The 18,325-nt window shown below is 40.3% G+C and overlaps 1 protein-coding gene across 1 annotated transcript in view; it reads right to left on the bottom strand.

Annotated features, from left to right (window-relative positions):
* The window catches only part of atp6v1ba (ATPase, H+ transporting, lysosomal, V1 subunit B, member a), a 36,299-nt gene extending 18,994 nt beyond the window's left edge, over positions 1-17,305 (bottom strand). Inside the window, exons 1-2 of the mRNA XM_041947130.1 lie at positions 17,096-17,305; positions 197-252 (exon numbers count right to left, since the gene is read on the bottom strand). Coding sequence (XP_041803064.1) covers positions 197-252; positions 17,096-17,204 — 165 coding nt within the window. The 5' untranslated portion in view covers positions 17,205-17,305. The remainder of the gene's footprint in view (positions 1-196; positions 253-17,095) is intronic.
* Positions 17,306-18,325: the final 1,020 nt, after the last annotated feature.

An 18,325-nucleotide genomic window follows, 5' to 3' on the forward strand; every position in this document is an offset into this window, starting at 1 on the left:
TCATTAACATGAGGGTGCATTTGGAAATTTGAGTTATTTATACTGGCATCTGAAAACACTTTTTTACACATTGTTGAGTGGAAGTGTTGCCAATCCAGTTCTAAATTCTCAAAATGGATTTCCATAACAGGTGAATGTTAACACCAGCACAGTATAACTGGCAGCAATATGAGAACTCAGTTTTCAGCAGCCTCACCTTCACGTTATCCAAGATCACCAAGGGTCCATTTACACCAGACACAGTGGAGTAAGCTGAAAAGAGAGGAAAGCTACAGAGTTCATTCATTCCTTTATGTCAACAGGCCACAGGACAGGAAAATAATGCAGGCAATACTGACAATATTCACATGTCTTTGTGCAGCTGAAAGACAAAAATCTACGTGGAAATAAGTACACTTCCTCACCGGCAACACAGTTAATAATCATAAGCTGACCTTTCACAGTGGGATTTAAACAGCTTTCATGCACTTCCAGGCCCAAATGTCAAAGGCAGGCAAATGTCAGGAAAAAATGCATGAAATTCACTTGTTCACGTATGATGAGTACAATTACACAGGCACATGGTACGTTCTGATGAAGGTTAGTGGAAATAGCCTGTGCCCTTCCTCAACATTACACAACAATAACTGCAGCAAGATGTACTGAAAGAACATACTGGAGCGCGATGAAAACTACACATTAAAGACACATTGAAAAGCACTGAACTTCAGCCGCTGTGTTTTTCTTTAATTATCAATAAGATGAAACAGCAATTTGCTTCTTCATTTGTGCTTAAAGCTCCCTGATCCCCATCACACAAATAGAGGAAATTTCTTGGCAAAGGCCCTGTAGACCACAGAAAAGACAGAAACACAATACAGGCTAACTGAAATAGGTAGTAAAAAATGTAAGACAAATCTGGTGTGGAAGTGCTTTATATAGCACCTATAATGAAACAGTTTCTTTGCTAGACGCTTTAATTCTCAGTGATCCGTATTGGCATAAAATTCACTTTTTCCATCATCAATCCACCTCATACATAACAACTTCTTTGTTATTCCTCTTTTAAAAGAATGTTAGATGAGAGGTGCATTTGCCACATCTGGATATACTCTAATTTACTCTGCTGACGCTGGAGATGTAGGTTCAACTTGGGAGAAAACTTCTAATGAAACCAATGAACAAACGGAAGCACAATTATCACCAAATGAAAAACAGGGTGGATATCTTGAGAAAGGAAAGTGTGTTTTTGAAAGTGCAAGCTTAGAACCATAGTAGCTCATCATAAATGTCAATAATCAAAGTGTGCTCCTAAGGCAATAATGAAAATACAGACAGTTTCAGCAGGTCTAATTTCTTTCAGGTCCACTGCAAAACAAAAGACAGCTGTGACTGGTAACCATCAGAAGATCCTCAGTCGAGACAAACAAATGTTCCTTTTTCTGAATGAAGCAATAACGTTCGCTCTGCTGACATGGAAGCCAATGTATGTTGAGTTTACAAGAACCCACCGGCCCCCCCATCACATCCCTCTGTACATCTGCAGACCTGGGGGGGGGGGGGGTAAAATGCAAAGACATGGGACTGGAGGGGTTGGGGGTGGTGACTGAAGGTGGCGGCATTGTTTCCACTGGGTTTTCTATCCTGGTCTGGTGTTCCTCTTTATGTGCGAACCGTCAATCTCTGCGCTGATATCAAAGACGCGAGGAAATTAGAGCAGACTGGTGCGAACATAAAGCACTAAAGCTTAGCAGGGTGCATCCACTATGCCACTAATTAGGCAGAGGCCAGCAAAATAACCTGTCAATGCGCTACAGTACTGCAGCCACTTCCCACACACACCTGCATTTCACCCTCTATTAGCCAGACAAGCGGGGTGTGTGTGTGTGTGTGTGTGTGTGTGTGTGTGTGTGTGTGTGTGTGTTGAGGACAGAGTGGGAGATGGTGATGGGAGGGTGGGTCAGAGACTATTGAGAGAGCAAGAGAAAAGATGGCTCAAGTGTGATGATAAAAACCAAGGGCACCACAGATACAAAAAAATAAATTTTCCTCTCCAAAATAAAGAGTTTTACTCTAAACAGCCTTTATCTCAGTTCCTTCCTCAGGGCCCAGATTCTGGTGAATGACTCAGGTTCTCACACATGTTTCTCTGTTCTATGGGACCTTGCTCTGCGGTGGGGGGCAACTGCTGTTTATGGATAACCTTTGCTCTCCTTGTTTGCCAAAGAGACGCAGAAAGCAAGTTACTGAATCAGAACATAGTTTCATAACTGCACGAGTATTATACAACCCCAATCCCAACAGAGTTGGGGCGCTGTGTTGAACATCAATAAAACAGAAAGTGGTCATTGGCTAATCCTTTTTGACATGTTCCAAATGCAAATATATTGTATGTTTTAGGCAATACCACAATATGAGACAATATAAATGAATGAACCGCCACAGATTTTACCATGCTGTTTATACTGTCTATACAGCTCTTCATTAATGGCTGTGGGTTTGGTATTGTTGGCAGTCTTGCAAAATCAATGACTAACACCACTTCACAGCATTATTAGATTTAGATTTTTGAATCAAAATTATGAGGCATGCAGATTTGCTAGGTTGGCCAAAATAGCCTCTCAATTTCCCAGAAAATGGACTATATTACAAAAAATATCAATACTACAATTAGGGGTGGATGATACAGCCCTAAAATGATTTCAGGCTTTTTCTGCAATAACAATATTCTTGATTGTCTTAAAATCCTGAGACACTCTTTTGATTTAGAACTGTCAACAGCTGCTCTCCTCTTCTGTTGGGACAATCTTCTTGTACTTCTTATATATTACCGTGCTTTGTTGTGCATCTGATCTTTCAACAAAGCCATGCTACTCTCACCTCAGCCAAGCTGGTGGTGCTATGTGTAACAGTATGATGTCAGTCAGAGTCAGTGCCATTACCTAAATATGAATTCTTTATAATATTAAAAATTACATACTGTGAACACTATGATATGGGAAACCCCTGATTGCAATATATAATACAAATTTTACCTCAATAGGGGATTTCATCGGTAAAGCCCACACCAATGTTGTCCGACAGGTTGCAGATCACAATCATGGAGCAGCAGAGCATAAAACATAAATGTCAAGAGACTACACAGGGTGCAAATTTAAAGGTAAAATAAATTCATAGCTTTGGGGAGCAGTATACCTGTCCTACAGAAAACAAAAATCAGCCAATGAAAAACTTGTTGTGGCTTCAAAACTGCTCCAAGAATTATTAAGAATTATTATCATTAAGATGAGTGACATCTTTATGCTTAAACCCCAGACATCTCCCCATACACAAACAAATCCTTTTGCAAAAAACATGCTTTTATGAAAATTCCAGCACATTTTCACAACGTTATGCTTTTTTCCTCTCAAATGGCAGACTGCCCATGATGGCTACGTTTATAAAAGGGCTTAACAGCTGCACTTAGTCTACAAATTGCACACAAGTCTCAAAAGAGATACATATGGTTATTAACTACAATAATAATGATGCAGGGAAAATTGGGCTACATAATTCTCTTAGAAATCTATAAATCTACTGTATCTTAATGGCAGATGTTTGGTAACAGTGATGAAAGGAGGTAAATGTAATCTTCAGACTAACTTTGCTTCCCTCGTTCACTGTGTCCATCAAGCCATATTTTACAACCACAGCAGAACATCAGGAACATACAAACATAAAGCTATACAGGAAAAAAAAATAGAATAGTTTACTCTTTGGGCAAAGAAATGATGCAAATAGATTCAGGAAATACCCGACTACTGTGACAAAATTTTAAGGCAACAGTTGGGGACTGAACTCTCAGTACACTAATAGCTTGTTACAACATTAATCGTGTTATAATTATAATTAAGGCTCTTGCAGTTTGAAAATTTTACTCTTCTGGTCTCAGTCTTTGCACCAGATCTTGGAAGCTGACAGCAGGATTTGCTCCCATTCAGCCATAAGAGCATTTGTGAAGTCCAACACTGATGTTGGGCTGACATGCAGTCAGCGTTTTAGTTCACCCCAAAGGTGCTGGAGAGGATTGATGTCAGGTCTCTGTGCAGGCAAGTCATGTTCTTCCACAATTTCTTTATGGAGCCGACTGTGTTTCATGTTGAAACTAGAACTGGGCCAATATATCTGATTGCAGGTATGTCTGTATCTGTGCATATGTTGGCCAATTAAGAAACACAAAATTGCACTACTGACAGGCCAAATAATTATATTCTTTAGAACAAGTGCACATGCACTTATGTGAAAACAAATATTATAGGCCAATTTTGATCTTTTACGCCCTCAAATGTTGACATGGGCATTGCATCAAAATTCATATATATTTGTTGTGCTGTAGTTGAAATTTGGCAAACTACCTGAAGAAACGGGGAAAACACGTCAAATGAAGCATGCGATACATCATCAGTTGCTACTTCCTTATAGTTTTTAAGTGTTTTTAAGGTTGATTCCTTACAGCAAGCAAATTTATTGGCCATTTGCTGGCGCTAAGTCTGAAGTGTGCATGATATTTGTGTGGGTAATTCCAAAGGGATTAAAAGCCTAACCCTGGCCCTATATAGTGGCCCATCATTATGTGAAAGAAAAAAGAAAGACGGCAGTTCATGGTACCCTCTTACGTATAACTGTGATGATAAAAAAAAAGTGGTTTGCGCTCTCATTTCACCAGATAACGATTGCTCAATGGGCTATACGTTCATGAGGTGTGAAGTAGCAACATTTCCCATTAGGTTTGGAAAACTTTCTCCACCCCTCTTTTGCTACTTCAGCTCAAGTGCAGCAGTCCCCTGGCTTGGCATGCAACGGCAGTGTGGGTCACCCTGCAGCCTGTTCAGCTGCCAGAGCCCTTTGTGTACAAAGATGTTAATTGGTCCTAATCCGCCACTAGAAGCTGTTTTGGTAGCCTGACCTCGCACCCTGAAGGACACCTTGGTGTGAAATACTAAAGAGCCCATTCAAGTGCCAGAGAAAAGAGGCACAGAGCATTCCAACACAATTCAATTTCCCAGCTGAAAGAGGGGGGAACTCAAGGGGAGTGGGAGGGGGTCAGAGCTGGGATGGAGATGGGGGCGCATCATCATTCTGACAATAAATGAGCGCTACAAAGCAGTGGCTGCTGTGATGTGCAGCCTCACAATCATGTCTTAGCCTCTACTTCAAGGGATTCCCACAACCCCACGGGACATGGGAATGCTAATTGCCTCCAACCTACAACCAGCCCTCAACAAGATGAAATTACTTATAATCCTCAGACTCATTCTATAGCCTTTCTTTCTATGTTGTCACTGTAACTTTGACAGTTGATGGTTGAAGGTAACTTTACACTAATATCAAAGCTGTACTTGGCTAAAATGGCATAATACAGTCAACCGCAGGGCACCAAACAAATGTGTGCCGCTCTGCTGCAGGTCAGGATAATTTATTTACCCTCCTCTCCACACTTCCAGCGGCTGGTTAAAACACAAAAGAGTAGCAAGGGCAGCTTCTTTTTTTTTTTTTTCCAAAGTCTACCTTAGTGCCACACTCACATGCCATAGTACGTATGTTGAGAGCTGGTAATTGTTGTCATTCCTGCACATACTGGCCAAGGACAGATCCCTTCATAGAGCGAGCACAACACACCATAGGACTGGCCTGTTTTCCGAAAGTCACTTTCGAACAAAGTCAAACTAACACTCAACTTGTTTGAATTAATTTGTAATAATTTATATATCTGTATCTATTTTCCTGTATGGGGTCATTGAACTTCACTACACTGTATGTCTTGAGATTATGATGCAGCTTGGAATGTTGTCAGTTCATGTCCTGCAACCTTCTACCATAACAAAGCCAACAGACAATATCCTTGCAAATAAATGCAAGAAGAAAGTTCTAGTTTTCTTGTAGATGGCCAAGGCAGGCGGTTTTGTCTCCTGTTCTTCTTTACTGGCGGTTAGAAAATAGTTTTGCTTTCAGTTAGCAAACTCTGTTTTCTTCTACTGTTTATTTGAGCCATGTGTAGCGTAGCGTACACAAAACTATCCTAGTTGATTGACTCCAAACCAGCTACTACTACTCCATTAACTGACTGGCTCAACACATCACATCGAACAAGCTGGCTCTGCAGCTATAGGGGTTTGTTACAAGCTGTTCTGGGTGAGGCAAGAATATCTTAATGATGCAGTGATGGGAACACCCTATGTGCTCCATACTCTCGAGGCACTGGAAACCAAATTGTAAAACTGTCAACAAGGCTGCTTTTTCAACCGCGCAAAGTGGGCAACTACCGTGAAGCCCCCTGTCACCCAGGGTCACTCTGGGAACTGGTGTTAGTCTGAATAACTGCCAGCTAACATCTAACATCTAACTTATCTGTATGAGGCATTCAGTAATACTTAATTTCCAGTGATGCTGATAGGTATGTGCTCTAAAGGACACAGTATATTCTCTATTTATCTTGAATACCTCACTTTCTTTAATTATGATGGTCCACATCATTGTTTGAGTCAGCAAAAACCTGCAACTCTGTCCATAGCACTTATTCTGTTCACTATGCACAACTGAAAACCTGGCAACTGCTACAACTAACAATATTTTGTGAATTTATCTAGACAAAACCATCTGCATCAATTCTATTATTACATCTTTATTATCTCAACCATTCTAGGTTAAATGAAACTCAGGGAACCTTCAGCAGTGAAAACACCAAGGTCGTAACAAATACTAAGCAAAGTATAAAAGAAGGAAGAGTCATTACATCATCACACAAATGTTCTAATGCTCTGCTTGGTGCCAGATTTTGGTACCAGTTCAATAGAAGCCTATGGGAGATACTTGGAGAAGCGTACTAAAAACCTACATATCTGCAACAAATGACGTTTGAGGAAGAAATGCCTGCACCAACTCAAGAACACGATTCACAGAACAGGCTGCTGACTGATTTTTCCAAATGTGTGCATTCATTTATTTGCTGCTGGTCTACAAATAGTGTCCAATGATGATGAAGGGCACATTTTACAGAGCTCCTGGTGGGAGAAACTGAAATGCTCACCATGAGAAATTAAAATAAAAAAATCAGTTTTCAGTGACGTGTCCATTAACAAAATTGAGTTTAGGATAAATAAGTGTAGTTTCTATATTCTTCATTCCTCTATATTCCCATTTGTCTGGTGCCCTGCTGTGGTTAGTATATCTAACACCTGGTCACCATGTCAAAAGCTGCCAATGGCCTCAGAGGTAATTTAGTTACCATTATTTACAGTTACTAACCTCAATCACATATGCATAAGAAGCTCCAGTCCATTTCAAATTAGGCGTAACATTAATGTAACTTGCAAATAAATTATTGAATTAACATACTAATCAAAGAAATGTTCCTTGAAAACACATGAAACATCAGCTAAATAACTACACACCAAACACCGGTGCCTCCATCACCCAGAATGATAACCTGTGAAGCTGAGAGGGGGGAGATGAGGGAGTGGTCTGCCCACTCATCGCTATGCTTTCAAGTGTCGCACCACTGTGCACTGTGTCACGCAGTGGCAAAATGACCCATTCGTCTTTTATAGATTCCTTGACAAAATATGCTGTCCTTAAGATTTGATAATATGACAGAACAGTGATACAATGACACCAATCATTATTTGTTCAAGAGTGTGAGACAGGACAATCTGATCTGTTTTCCACCTGTTCTATTCGTGTCGTGAAAAAAACAATTGCGATGTTTTTACAAAAGCACATCTAAGATTATGTTTTCAACCAGCAGAAAGTGCTTTGTGCTTTTAACATTGGAAAAAAAAAACTATGTGCAACCAAAATGAACGGAAAAACAGATGAAGGCCAAGTCAGATGGTTTGTTAACAAAATGGCAGACAACTTTTCTAACAAATAAAAGCATTTTAAAATCATGTGGGGTAGCAGCCGGAATAGACAACCAATTGCCAACCTATCTGTGTTTTGACGAGTTGACGGTCCCGCTCCTGCTTTTGACACACATACAAAATGAGACGGGCTTTTAACCCTGCAGGTATGCAGGTACTCCATATAAAGAGGACTCCCTACCTTACTGCAGTGATTGTGAGGAAATGCAATCAGGCTCGAACCAGGAGTAAATTTGCGAGGAGTGTGACTGCAGAGCCTTTTGCTGGCAGGTAGTTTATGCTGTCTATTCAGCAAGGCAGCTCGTTAGCACAACAGCTTCATTACAAACGTGGCGGAGTACTTCGTTACAATAGCTAGAAGCAACAGTTTACAGCTGTTTGCTGTTGAGTCACATTTTTGCACACGAGGAATTCATTTTAAAAAGCTTTTTATTATGTTTCCTCATTAAGACCAGGGCCAAGGTTATAGGCTTCATCTCCATTTACACACAGAGGACATGTACCAATTGGCATTAATTCATTAAAACATGATGATGTTCAAATTCATGTCATAGTATTGATTTGAATATATCACATACAGCTACAGTTTAAACTGCTGTATTCACATAAACACATACCCTTTGGTACTATCCAAGACTGGCTCTAGTTTCACAAGGAAGTGACGCCTGGACCGAAACGTGTGGCACAGTGAGCCTGAGTGGCCCGCAGTTCTGACTGATGGGAACTTGAGCAATACAACCTAAACACTCGTAAGTAAGATTATCTTATTGTTTCCCTCCATTCATTCGTTGATGGCAGCCTAACAACTTCGCCACATAATATTTCCTTATGTATCATAATTTAACATCATTCCACCGCTCAAACAATACAGTCACAGATCAACACTTCCTGCATGTGCCTGCGGGAGTAGAGGTACAGCTGTGAGGTTTGGGTACAATACAACTAGTTAACAGGTGGGATTAAGAATGGAGATGTCGTCTTGCCTTTTGTGCAAGCCCCCCCCCCCCCCCAGATTGCCCCAAAAATGGCAAAAAAAAAAGTGTAGATAAGACGGGCACAGTGCCAAAGGTTTGTGTAAATTGGCTCACAGAAATAACAGCTCTTAAATCGACCATTATGAAAAACCGTTACATGCTCCCAGGGAACCGCTCCTGCAGCTTCAGCGTAGGCCAGACAAAAACAAACAAACATTATGTTCACTTCACCTGTCTTCCCTCTGCTCTGCCCGGTGTGTGCGTGTGAGCGTGTGCGTGTGTGTGCTAATCCAGCCCTTGGCGAAACACGAGAGCAGAGGATATTAATGATTGTGCAAAATTTTAGCTGCAGTGCTTGTGCCGCTGCAGAACGGGAAGGGAAGCACTGGAAGTGGCACTCTCATCACATCAAGGGTTTCCCAGGCAACACAACAGAGGTCGATTAATGCTTCAGAACAGCGCCTCACAGAGGCCAACACAAACGCGGATCACTGATTTCCGAATGAGTGGATGTTTTGTGTTATTTTTGGCATTAAAAATGATTTTTTTTTTTTTTTTTTTTTTGCCAGGCGGGGGTTCCCATTGGCCTGCAGAATTATAGGGCAAAGACTGCACACACTTGTCTAAATGACCCGTTAACTCTAGAGTGTCAGAAGATTAATGATGAGCGGTCAGCAAAACAAGTGTGTTACTCATGTAGATTGGTATCTGTTCATGCAACAGACAGTAACAGTGTCAAATCCTTAGCCTACATTCCAATGTTCTTTCATGAAAAGAATGGCAAACACCCACGGGAGTTTCTTTTTTTCTACTGACAAGCTAGCTGCTTAAGCCTAATTAGAATGTGGATTATAGAACTGTTACAAAAATAACATTGATTTTATAGAAATTACTTTCATAGTGACAGATGAGACATTTGTTTATCGTGACTACATTATTACCGTTAATTAAATCTTCACAAAGAAGTATAGTGCCTTGCTCCATGTCTTTTCATAGCACTAAATGACAGAATGCACTACTAAAACAAAGACAAGCCATTTCGTGGGCTAATAGCTTTTGTCGCATTTGACATGAGAGAGACAAAGGCCTCTTTAAAGAAAAGACTTGGTCTGATGAGAAATCTCTTTATTTGTTTATTTTCTTGCTCTGTTTCGGAGTGGCTTTTCAATAGCTGCCTCTCTTAGAGCTCTGTCAAGTCAATAAGGTGGTGAAAAACCATCTCAACATTGTGATCTTATAGGCTGTTTCATGCCTGGAAACTGGCTATACTGAATAAAATCTCTGATTTCCTACAGCATCCTACAGTTTTGCTTTAACCTAACAGGGACATGGCTGATTCTGAGGCCACTTGTCATCTGCAGCTGTCCAGTCTTTGTTCTGTGACAAGCTAAAACAAATAGCAGCAAGTCTAATACAGGATGCATTCTGTCTCTATATACTGCTTCAATCAAGTCATCAGTTAATTTGACAGTGATTGGCTATGGCATATCATTCTGGAAAGCTACTCTCTTTGATTTGGTTATAACACCCCAAAAATGCTCAATTTTTCTCCAGCTGAGCTTGTTTGTGGTCTTTAAAGGGCCATTCAACAGACTTTACATAATGATCAGTTTACTTATGAACTATGCTTGATTATGTCACAGCGGTGTCATCAGGATTCGCTTGCCTTTTTCTGATACAATCTAATTTCAAATAAAGACCTTCACTGCTAAACTCCATCATCAATGCCAACTCAAAACGTCCTGTATCTTCACCTGTAGTCTAGAGAAATGCAAATATTACACTACAGAACTACGATTTTAATGTACTATTTATTTCCAGAGGATTGCACTTTTGTCATTTTTGAGTTGGTGTTAAGCTATATGGTCAATGAAACTCATCATTTCCTGCAGAGGCCTCAGATTTAAAGTGGCTCAATGGACATAATTCTTATCCAGTGACTCTGAACATCTGTTGTTTCACTGATGGAAACAGCGCTGCTTTCTATTCTGACAAATTATGCTGCCTCCAATCCTCGCTCCTCCGTCCTCCAGCTCATGATCCGGAAACTGATCGAGGGCCGACATAATCGAGGAAGTTCCAAACCCTTAAATGTATCTCAAGGGAGACAAGGAGTGAGGAGGGTCCGGGAAGAGTTTTGAGAGAGGAACCACGTCCCATGTTGAACTTTTCAGAGGAAAGGCCGGGCTGTTGTTGAACCAGCGTTACTGCAATATATTAATGCATGGCATAATTTTGTAGTTGAGCAAAATTCCAACAAACAGTGGCTCTATATTTATTTATATTAATTATTTCCCATACCATCCTGAGCCTGAAAAGGAGGTCAGACTAACTGCCCCCTCAGCATTTCATTAATGAAGTAGGATGTGGATTTTATTCAGAACATTTATAGCTGTTTTTATTTCTCCCTCACATTCGTTTTGCTCTTAATGTAATAAACATATTTTAATTGGGTATTTGTGTTGTTTCTTTCAGTCACATTTCAGACGTCCTGACACCACAATAGATCCATAATCAGTGTTGGAGCAGCAGTCATCAAGTGTCGTTTTTCTTTTAGACTGATGCTGAGTCTACACATGACAGTGGAGATGCTGTGCGTCTTGAGTAATTGTCGTCACCTCAAAGTGACGCTGGAGTGAGGATGTTGTTCTCTTGCATCCCCACTGGCATCAGCTGAAAGCCACATAATGCTAACAGGACACTAGACGACAGTCTGGCTCTTTTTGGGTGCAATTCGCCCCTCCCAACAATTGCTAGGGTGTCCCTCTGACAAAAAAGCTAAGTATGCTAGCCTATGTAGCTAATGTTAGCCTTGTTACGCAGTGTGGCAGTGCTTCATAAACACAGTAATACAAAGTCAGATTGTATATGTTAGACTATCACTGTACAGTTGAATAGCTGAGAAGCCCCCTCCCCATCAGGAATAACTGATGGTACACATGTCTGACTCTTCCTGAGCTCCAGCAGTTAAAATCCTTCGTTCCCCTCACACATCCCATGTAGTGATGCTGCCGTGGTCATCCTGCTCCCTGACTGTACGGCTGCTCTGCAGTCCCTCTTGTCCCAACTCAGCACATTCCTTCAGCACTCCTCTGCAACTAACATTCAGCATTTACAACTGGCCTTACAACCATGTTTCTGCACAAGTTTGTCCATCATTTAGCTGGAAGCCAATGTATTAGTTACACATAGCTGCAAAGGTGATCCATCCGTTATTTATACACATCCCAACTCAAAGACATCTTGACTTACGAGCAATTATGTGATTGTCAATAAATACGGCTTTTTAGATTTTGGTTAATGATTGTCCTCAGAGCATGCTCATCTAAATTGGTGAAATTCTGTCCCCTGGGTTTTGAGGCATACATTTTTGGTATTTGTGGCACCCTCTATAAATTAGGCTGGGACTGCTTCGGTATTCCCAAACACAGCCTGAAGGTACGTGCCAAGATTCATGCTGACTGGACAAATCACGAACGAGCTCTAGCCATTTGTGTGCTAAGCCCTACCCTCTGCAAAGGCTTTTTAGTTAACGGTGGCCATGTTTTTTAAGCAATCTTGCTCTTTTATGATACAAATGTGTATCTCAGTTCCACAATGCTGTACACCCATTTTTGGATTTTTTCAAAATCCAACAAGTTCAATTCATACTACCATTTTTCCAAAATTTGAAAATGGTGGAAAATCCATCATGGTAGACTTCAATGGTCCAAGAGGCTTTTTTTGTAGAGCACATTGAGCTGGAATTGTGTGCCCAATTTCAAGTCAATCAGAGCGACGGTGCAAGGGGCTTGGCCTACCAAAAACTGAATTGGGCCTTAATAAAGCAAAACCATCAGGCCAATTCTACTCACGTAACTTGGAAAGCACCTGCACATCATTTTCAGTTACTGGGTCAAGTTTCATGTTTCTAACTCATTCCAGCCAACAGCAATTGGAGCCGTTGCAGCAGAATACTAATGATAACTACAATAGTAACAATAATAAATAAATCAGACAGAACTGATTTATTTAAGTGTTGCATTTCAAAAGAGACCAAAAAAAAAAAAAAACATGCATCCTGCTCTGAGCCTAGTTCAAAAGCAGCTGTTTTTATCTATATCGTAAAAACTTAATTGAGGCAAACTTTAGAGCATTCAGTTTACACAAATGTGTATGACAGATATCCTCCCTTTCTTGGTGTTACTAGCTAGGTAGGTTTTCAGAGTGTGGTTGCCAATCAAAGTCCCATTTCCTTTAAGCATCTTAAGGCTGAGACAATCTCAGTCCTGTTGTAACTCAATTAACTAAGATCATTTCAGCCTGAAGATGATTTTGGGAGCTGAAGCCCAGTCTGATGCAGTTGGTGAGGATCTGGGAGCAGAATGACCACAGCAGCGTGACTACAGGAGATGTGTGGGAAAACAGGGATTTTAATTCAACTGCACTGAACATCCATCACTACACTGCTGGAGCATCTGCACAGAAACATTTAGACATGTACTGGCCCAAATCGTCCTGACTCCCAGTATGCATTTACCTGGGCCAGGGAGGGGGCTTCTCAGCAAACTAACTTTACAGTGATAGTCTAGAAGTGTTGCAAAAGTCAAGACGTGCATACCGTCACGTGTGTGCCGAGTTGTGGTTGTACTGGAAAATGGACAGAAGCAAAAATAAATAAATAAAATAATGCGGATGAGTAAGTGTTGGGTTGCAGGTTTGCAGCTCTCATTGTATTTATGTTAATATCAGTCTACACATTTGTGAACATTTTTTCTGTAACTTTGCATTCAGAACACATGTGTGTGAAATCCTCAAGTGTGCACGAGGCATTAGCCAAGTGGAAAGCACCCCATGTGAGCCCTTATTGTAGTTCCATTCCCACTCACATGTTTTTTACCCAACCCTTATGTGTTTGCAATGAGTCATTATTTGAATATTGGCATTTATTTGAGAATTATTGGTATCTTTAAAAATGGTTGTACGAGCTCATGATGTTTTTTTGATGGGGTCTGTCACACCAAAGATGATTCACATATCCTACAAAAGCAGAAGTTCTAACTAAAACAGGAACAGGACCGTCTTACTCAGCTCCACAGTTCAGAAGTTAGTACATTCCTGAATTACTGTAAAACTGTTAAAGGAGTACTGAAACCTACTCTTGCTTTGTACTCTCCGCAATCCACAGTGGTTGCAGTCCATCTAACTTAGCCTCTTACTTTGCTGCTGAGCAGGCCCGAAGGTGAGTTGGACTCTGGTGGCTCTGGTGAACAGGCGTTTTCTATTACCACTGGCACTCATTCAATATAAGTTATTTCTGTGTAAAGTCGATGGTTTTGCACTAAAATCAATAAAACTACACCTGAGGCCTCTGAATGCCTCCCCCAAATAAAAGCAGTAACAGGGACATCAAAGAGAAAACAGATCTCCTCTGGTCACTGGCGGGGTCTTACAACATGCAACAGATATTGAAAATGTAGCAGTATTTGAGGAGAAAAAGTTTCTTAACAGTTATTTGAGATCATCTTTTGGCTCTGAATTGTTGCCTCGTCGACAGAATGGACCGCCGCTGTTTGTAATGTTTTTGATGAGAGAAAGAGGCGAGCCATTCTGCTCGAACAAAATTAGAGAATTTCAGTAGTAGGATGGTTAGACGTTGTTAGGACAAGGGTTTTATCACATGTTGCATCCTCTCTGCTTAGCTCTCAGACGGCCCAAGCTCCATTAAGTAATTTCCTTCTAGTTTGCTAAGAGGCTTTTAGCCAATGCTTGCCTATCTGACACTTGCACAAAGAAAAAACCATCACCTTGGCTTCATGGCTCAGTCCATGTTCAACAGCATAATCAAAGTCACAGTAAAGGCTCAACATCAAGCACACAGAGCAAAGTGCCAAACAACACCAACATTTATGAAACTCAATGTGTTTATTCAAATAATATAATCAGCATGGCCTAAAAAATTAACAATAAGGTTGGCACATGAACACAACCAATCATGGCGGGGAGATTAGGCTACTTCAATTACATCTTTCTTTTATCTGACTAGGAAAACAAAGGAACAATTAAGTGCACCTTTGCTTTACAGAATACTGTTTAACCAAAGCAGGACATTCATCTAAAACTCTGATGTCATTAAAACCCATGTGAATCACAAAACTAATCAAACCAGTAATTTTTTTTTAAACAAAATACCAAAAACTGACTGGTTCCAGCTTCTCAAATGTGAATAGCTGCCAACTTTAATTTATTTTCTACTATGCTTAACTGAACATCCTTTGGTTTTGACAAAACAAGACACTCAAACACATCAACTTTCTGTAACTGGACTGGCCATTTCCACTGTTTTTCTGACATTTTATGAACCAAACGATTAGTTGCATAATAGAGATAATGAGATAATGAGTCAGTTTTACTGACATGACAATAATCGTTAGTTGCATCTCTAAAATATACTACAGGCAATAATAGCAAATAAACCAGTTGAACTTATCAGCATTTATCCCTTTATCTCCATAATAACTGGAAAATGTATTTTCATGTCACTCAACTTCAATTCAAAATACTTTGCTAGTCCCTCAAAGGGCAATTCAAGGTTAGCATGCAAACATAAATAATTTGAGCACAAGGGTTCATAGATGGAATTACTGTGTTAAAAATAGTTTTGATACGTAATTTTCTAACACTCAACACCATATCGCAACAGCCAAACTATAAAGTTGACGCTTTCCACAAGACTGGTCTGCAACTCAATTTTTTTAATTGTTATAATTATTCAGTTCACCATGGACACAGCAAACAAGACCTGGATCATGGCATGCCTTTTGAGCTGAAATGGCTATATAAAGACAAAGCACTGAGCCATTATTCATGATGAAATATGACACATTTTGTGGCAAAAATAACATATTTCCTGATATCAGTATAGACAGATTCCATTGAGCAACCATGTGTAGGTAAACCCAATGTGATTTTATATTTTCATATTTTCTGAGGCATTCAGTAGGTTTCACCAAGCTTTGTCAACAATGGCGGCTATAAATCACGAAAAAAAAAGCATATTTCCTTCCATCAGGTCAGAAACTGGTGGTTCTCTGGTCTCACAAACACTTCAGGCCGCACCACTCATGTGATCATGTCACATGAGAGATCATCTCATCTGTCACCAGTTTATGCTTCAACATACTGAAACTGCCAAAATATCGAAGCCAACTATATATGACAGTGCCACACGGTAAATTCACGGCAGTAAAGAAGGTCCAAAGGCAGCAGAACTTACGTTCAATGTTCAAATCTCATCAGAACACATACAAAAACAGAATTGCACGGTGTCTCATTCATTCCTCTGGCTACCATCCGAGTCACCTGACTGTCTACGGTGTTAGCTAATCCAGCGCTAGCGTCATTCAGATGTGCTTGCACGCAAGTAATCCCAAGAGTGACAATGATGGATTTGTCCCACATGAAATAAACATGTGACTTATATTTACTATGCTTACTAAAACAATGCAATACAGATAAGGTTATGTGTAGTTACAACTGACAAGGATTCTACACCGGACTAGCCACCGTTAGCTACAGTTAGCATGCTCGCTTGGCTGGTTTGCTATTTGACGGGACTACATAAATGTAGCTAATTTTATAACACACACACAATTTAAGTTAAATAGGTAGTGACAGTAAAACTACCGAATTGTAGCCTATCGTGCATTTAACTGCCTGCGAAAAAACAGTTGGTTTGTTTACAATCGTGATCCCAATTTGTAGCTTCTTAGCTTGCTCATATTTATGCCCCCGTGTGCTACGTTCGCGTTTACTCGGAATATTGTATCTACATTCGTGACTGACGATTTCTTCTAGAAAAGTGTTAGCACATATTTTCCCTGCGTTTACAAACTAACAGTCCCAGCATTTAAATAATAGTATTACTATTGATGGAAACACAATACTCCAAAAAATCTGAATTCAGGAAGCTAACCCTAACGCCTAACCTTATTGAAATCGGACATCCAATTCCAAGTTCCCTGATGCAAAACGTAACACTGAATCTTAATAGAAACATTGCTCTTTCCAACTAAAACGACAACAAACAAGAACGGTATTTTTAATTTATATTCCACTATCAAACGTTTACATTAACTGCGTATTGTGACAAAATGGTCGTATTCCTCACCATTGGCTTGCCGTGAATGCAGCACAACAACCTTGATAGCCACTAGCTAAAGCTGCAGCTACCTCTTGCTAATTCTGCATGCTAACGTTACATACTTAGCCTGGGTTGAGAGATGTAATTTCTGGTCACAGCCTGGGTGTGCGTCCTCGCAGCTGCTGCCAATCCGTTGACGTCCATCGCCCGGTTTGCCACCAATGTCGCCATCGTCGGATAAATAAAATAAACCCTGAACAAGCTAAAGTTAGTCGATATGGTTTGCTAACTGGTGCCGAATAACATAAATGACAGCAAAGCGCTGGTCATATGACACAGAGGAACCGGATGTTTGATGGAGGTGGGGTGGAACCAATGTACTTTTTTAGGCTGGGGACGGAAAGTCACGATGCCCATCCAGTCACAGGGAGCACACGCTCTCTACGTTAAACCCAAAACGATGAGGATTAGCAGCGCCGTTGTGTTTGACAGTCGCGACACCTCCACAGACCACTGTCGTAATCCGACAATGCACAAATTGGTGGAACTAATAGTTCCAAACACTGAATAGTTTCAGCACTGTACCCCATTCATTTTCTCTCAGTGTCTCCCAAGCACACTCAGTGGTGACATGATGAAATGAGTGCATTTTTCGCATTTAAAAGCAGTAGCTGACAGTTGTGGTATTTTAAATAGCCAGCTTTAGTTAATGTTTATTCTAAATTTATAGTTAACATAGATTCTAATTTCCATTAGCTAACGTGAGCAAGTTCACAAGCTACCATAACCAGAAGTTAGTTGGTCTACATTTACTTAAAATTTATTGCAGTCATTGGCACTGGGTTGGCATACAAAGTTCAGCTTTGGTTATTTAGAACATTTACAGCTTAGACTGTACATTTAGAGTGTTACAGTTGGCAACATGTAGCTGTGACTGTGTCAGCCCACCTGAATACAATTATTTCTCACTAGCTCATGGAGATAGCATGGCTAGCTTGTATCTAGCAGGGTTGTTTGTTGGTTAATTCAGTAGTTACACACAGTTTGTTGAACAGTGCAACTTCAGATAGCTAATGAAGGTCATTTAATATATTTTTCTGTTGAAGAGGTGATGTGTGAAGCCATTGGAAGACACTTGCAAGACAGTTACCTAAAAGCAACAAGGTGTGTTAATTGACAGAAACAGCTCTCTGCATCCTCCAAAATAATTGTGTAGTTGAACTGATGCCTCAATGGAAACTGAACATGATAACTAGGGTTGGGCGATTTGTTCAAACTGGCCACCATCAGCCCAACAACAATCAAAAGCAGATATATTCACACATGTGTATTCAAATTTCTATATATTATTC

The sequence above is a fragment of the Chelmon rostratus genome, chromosome 11 (genome assembly GCF_017976325.1).
Source record: "Chelmon rostratus isolate fCheRos1 chromosome 11, fCheRos1.pri, whole genome shotgun sequence".
NCBI lineage: Eukaryota > Metazoa > Chordata > Actinopteri > Chaetodontiformes > Chaetodontidae > Chelmon > Chelmon rostratus.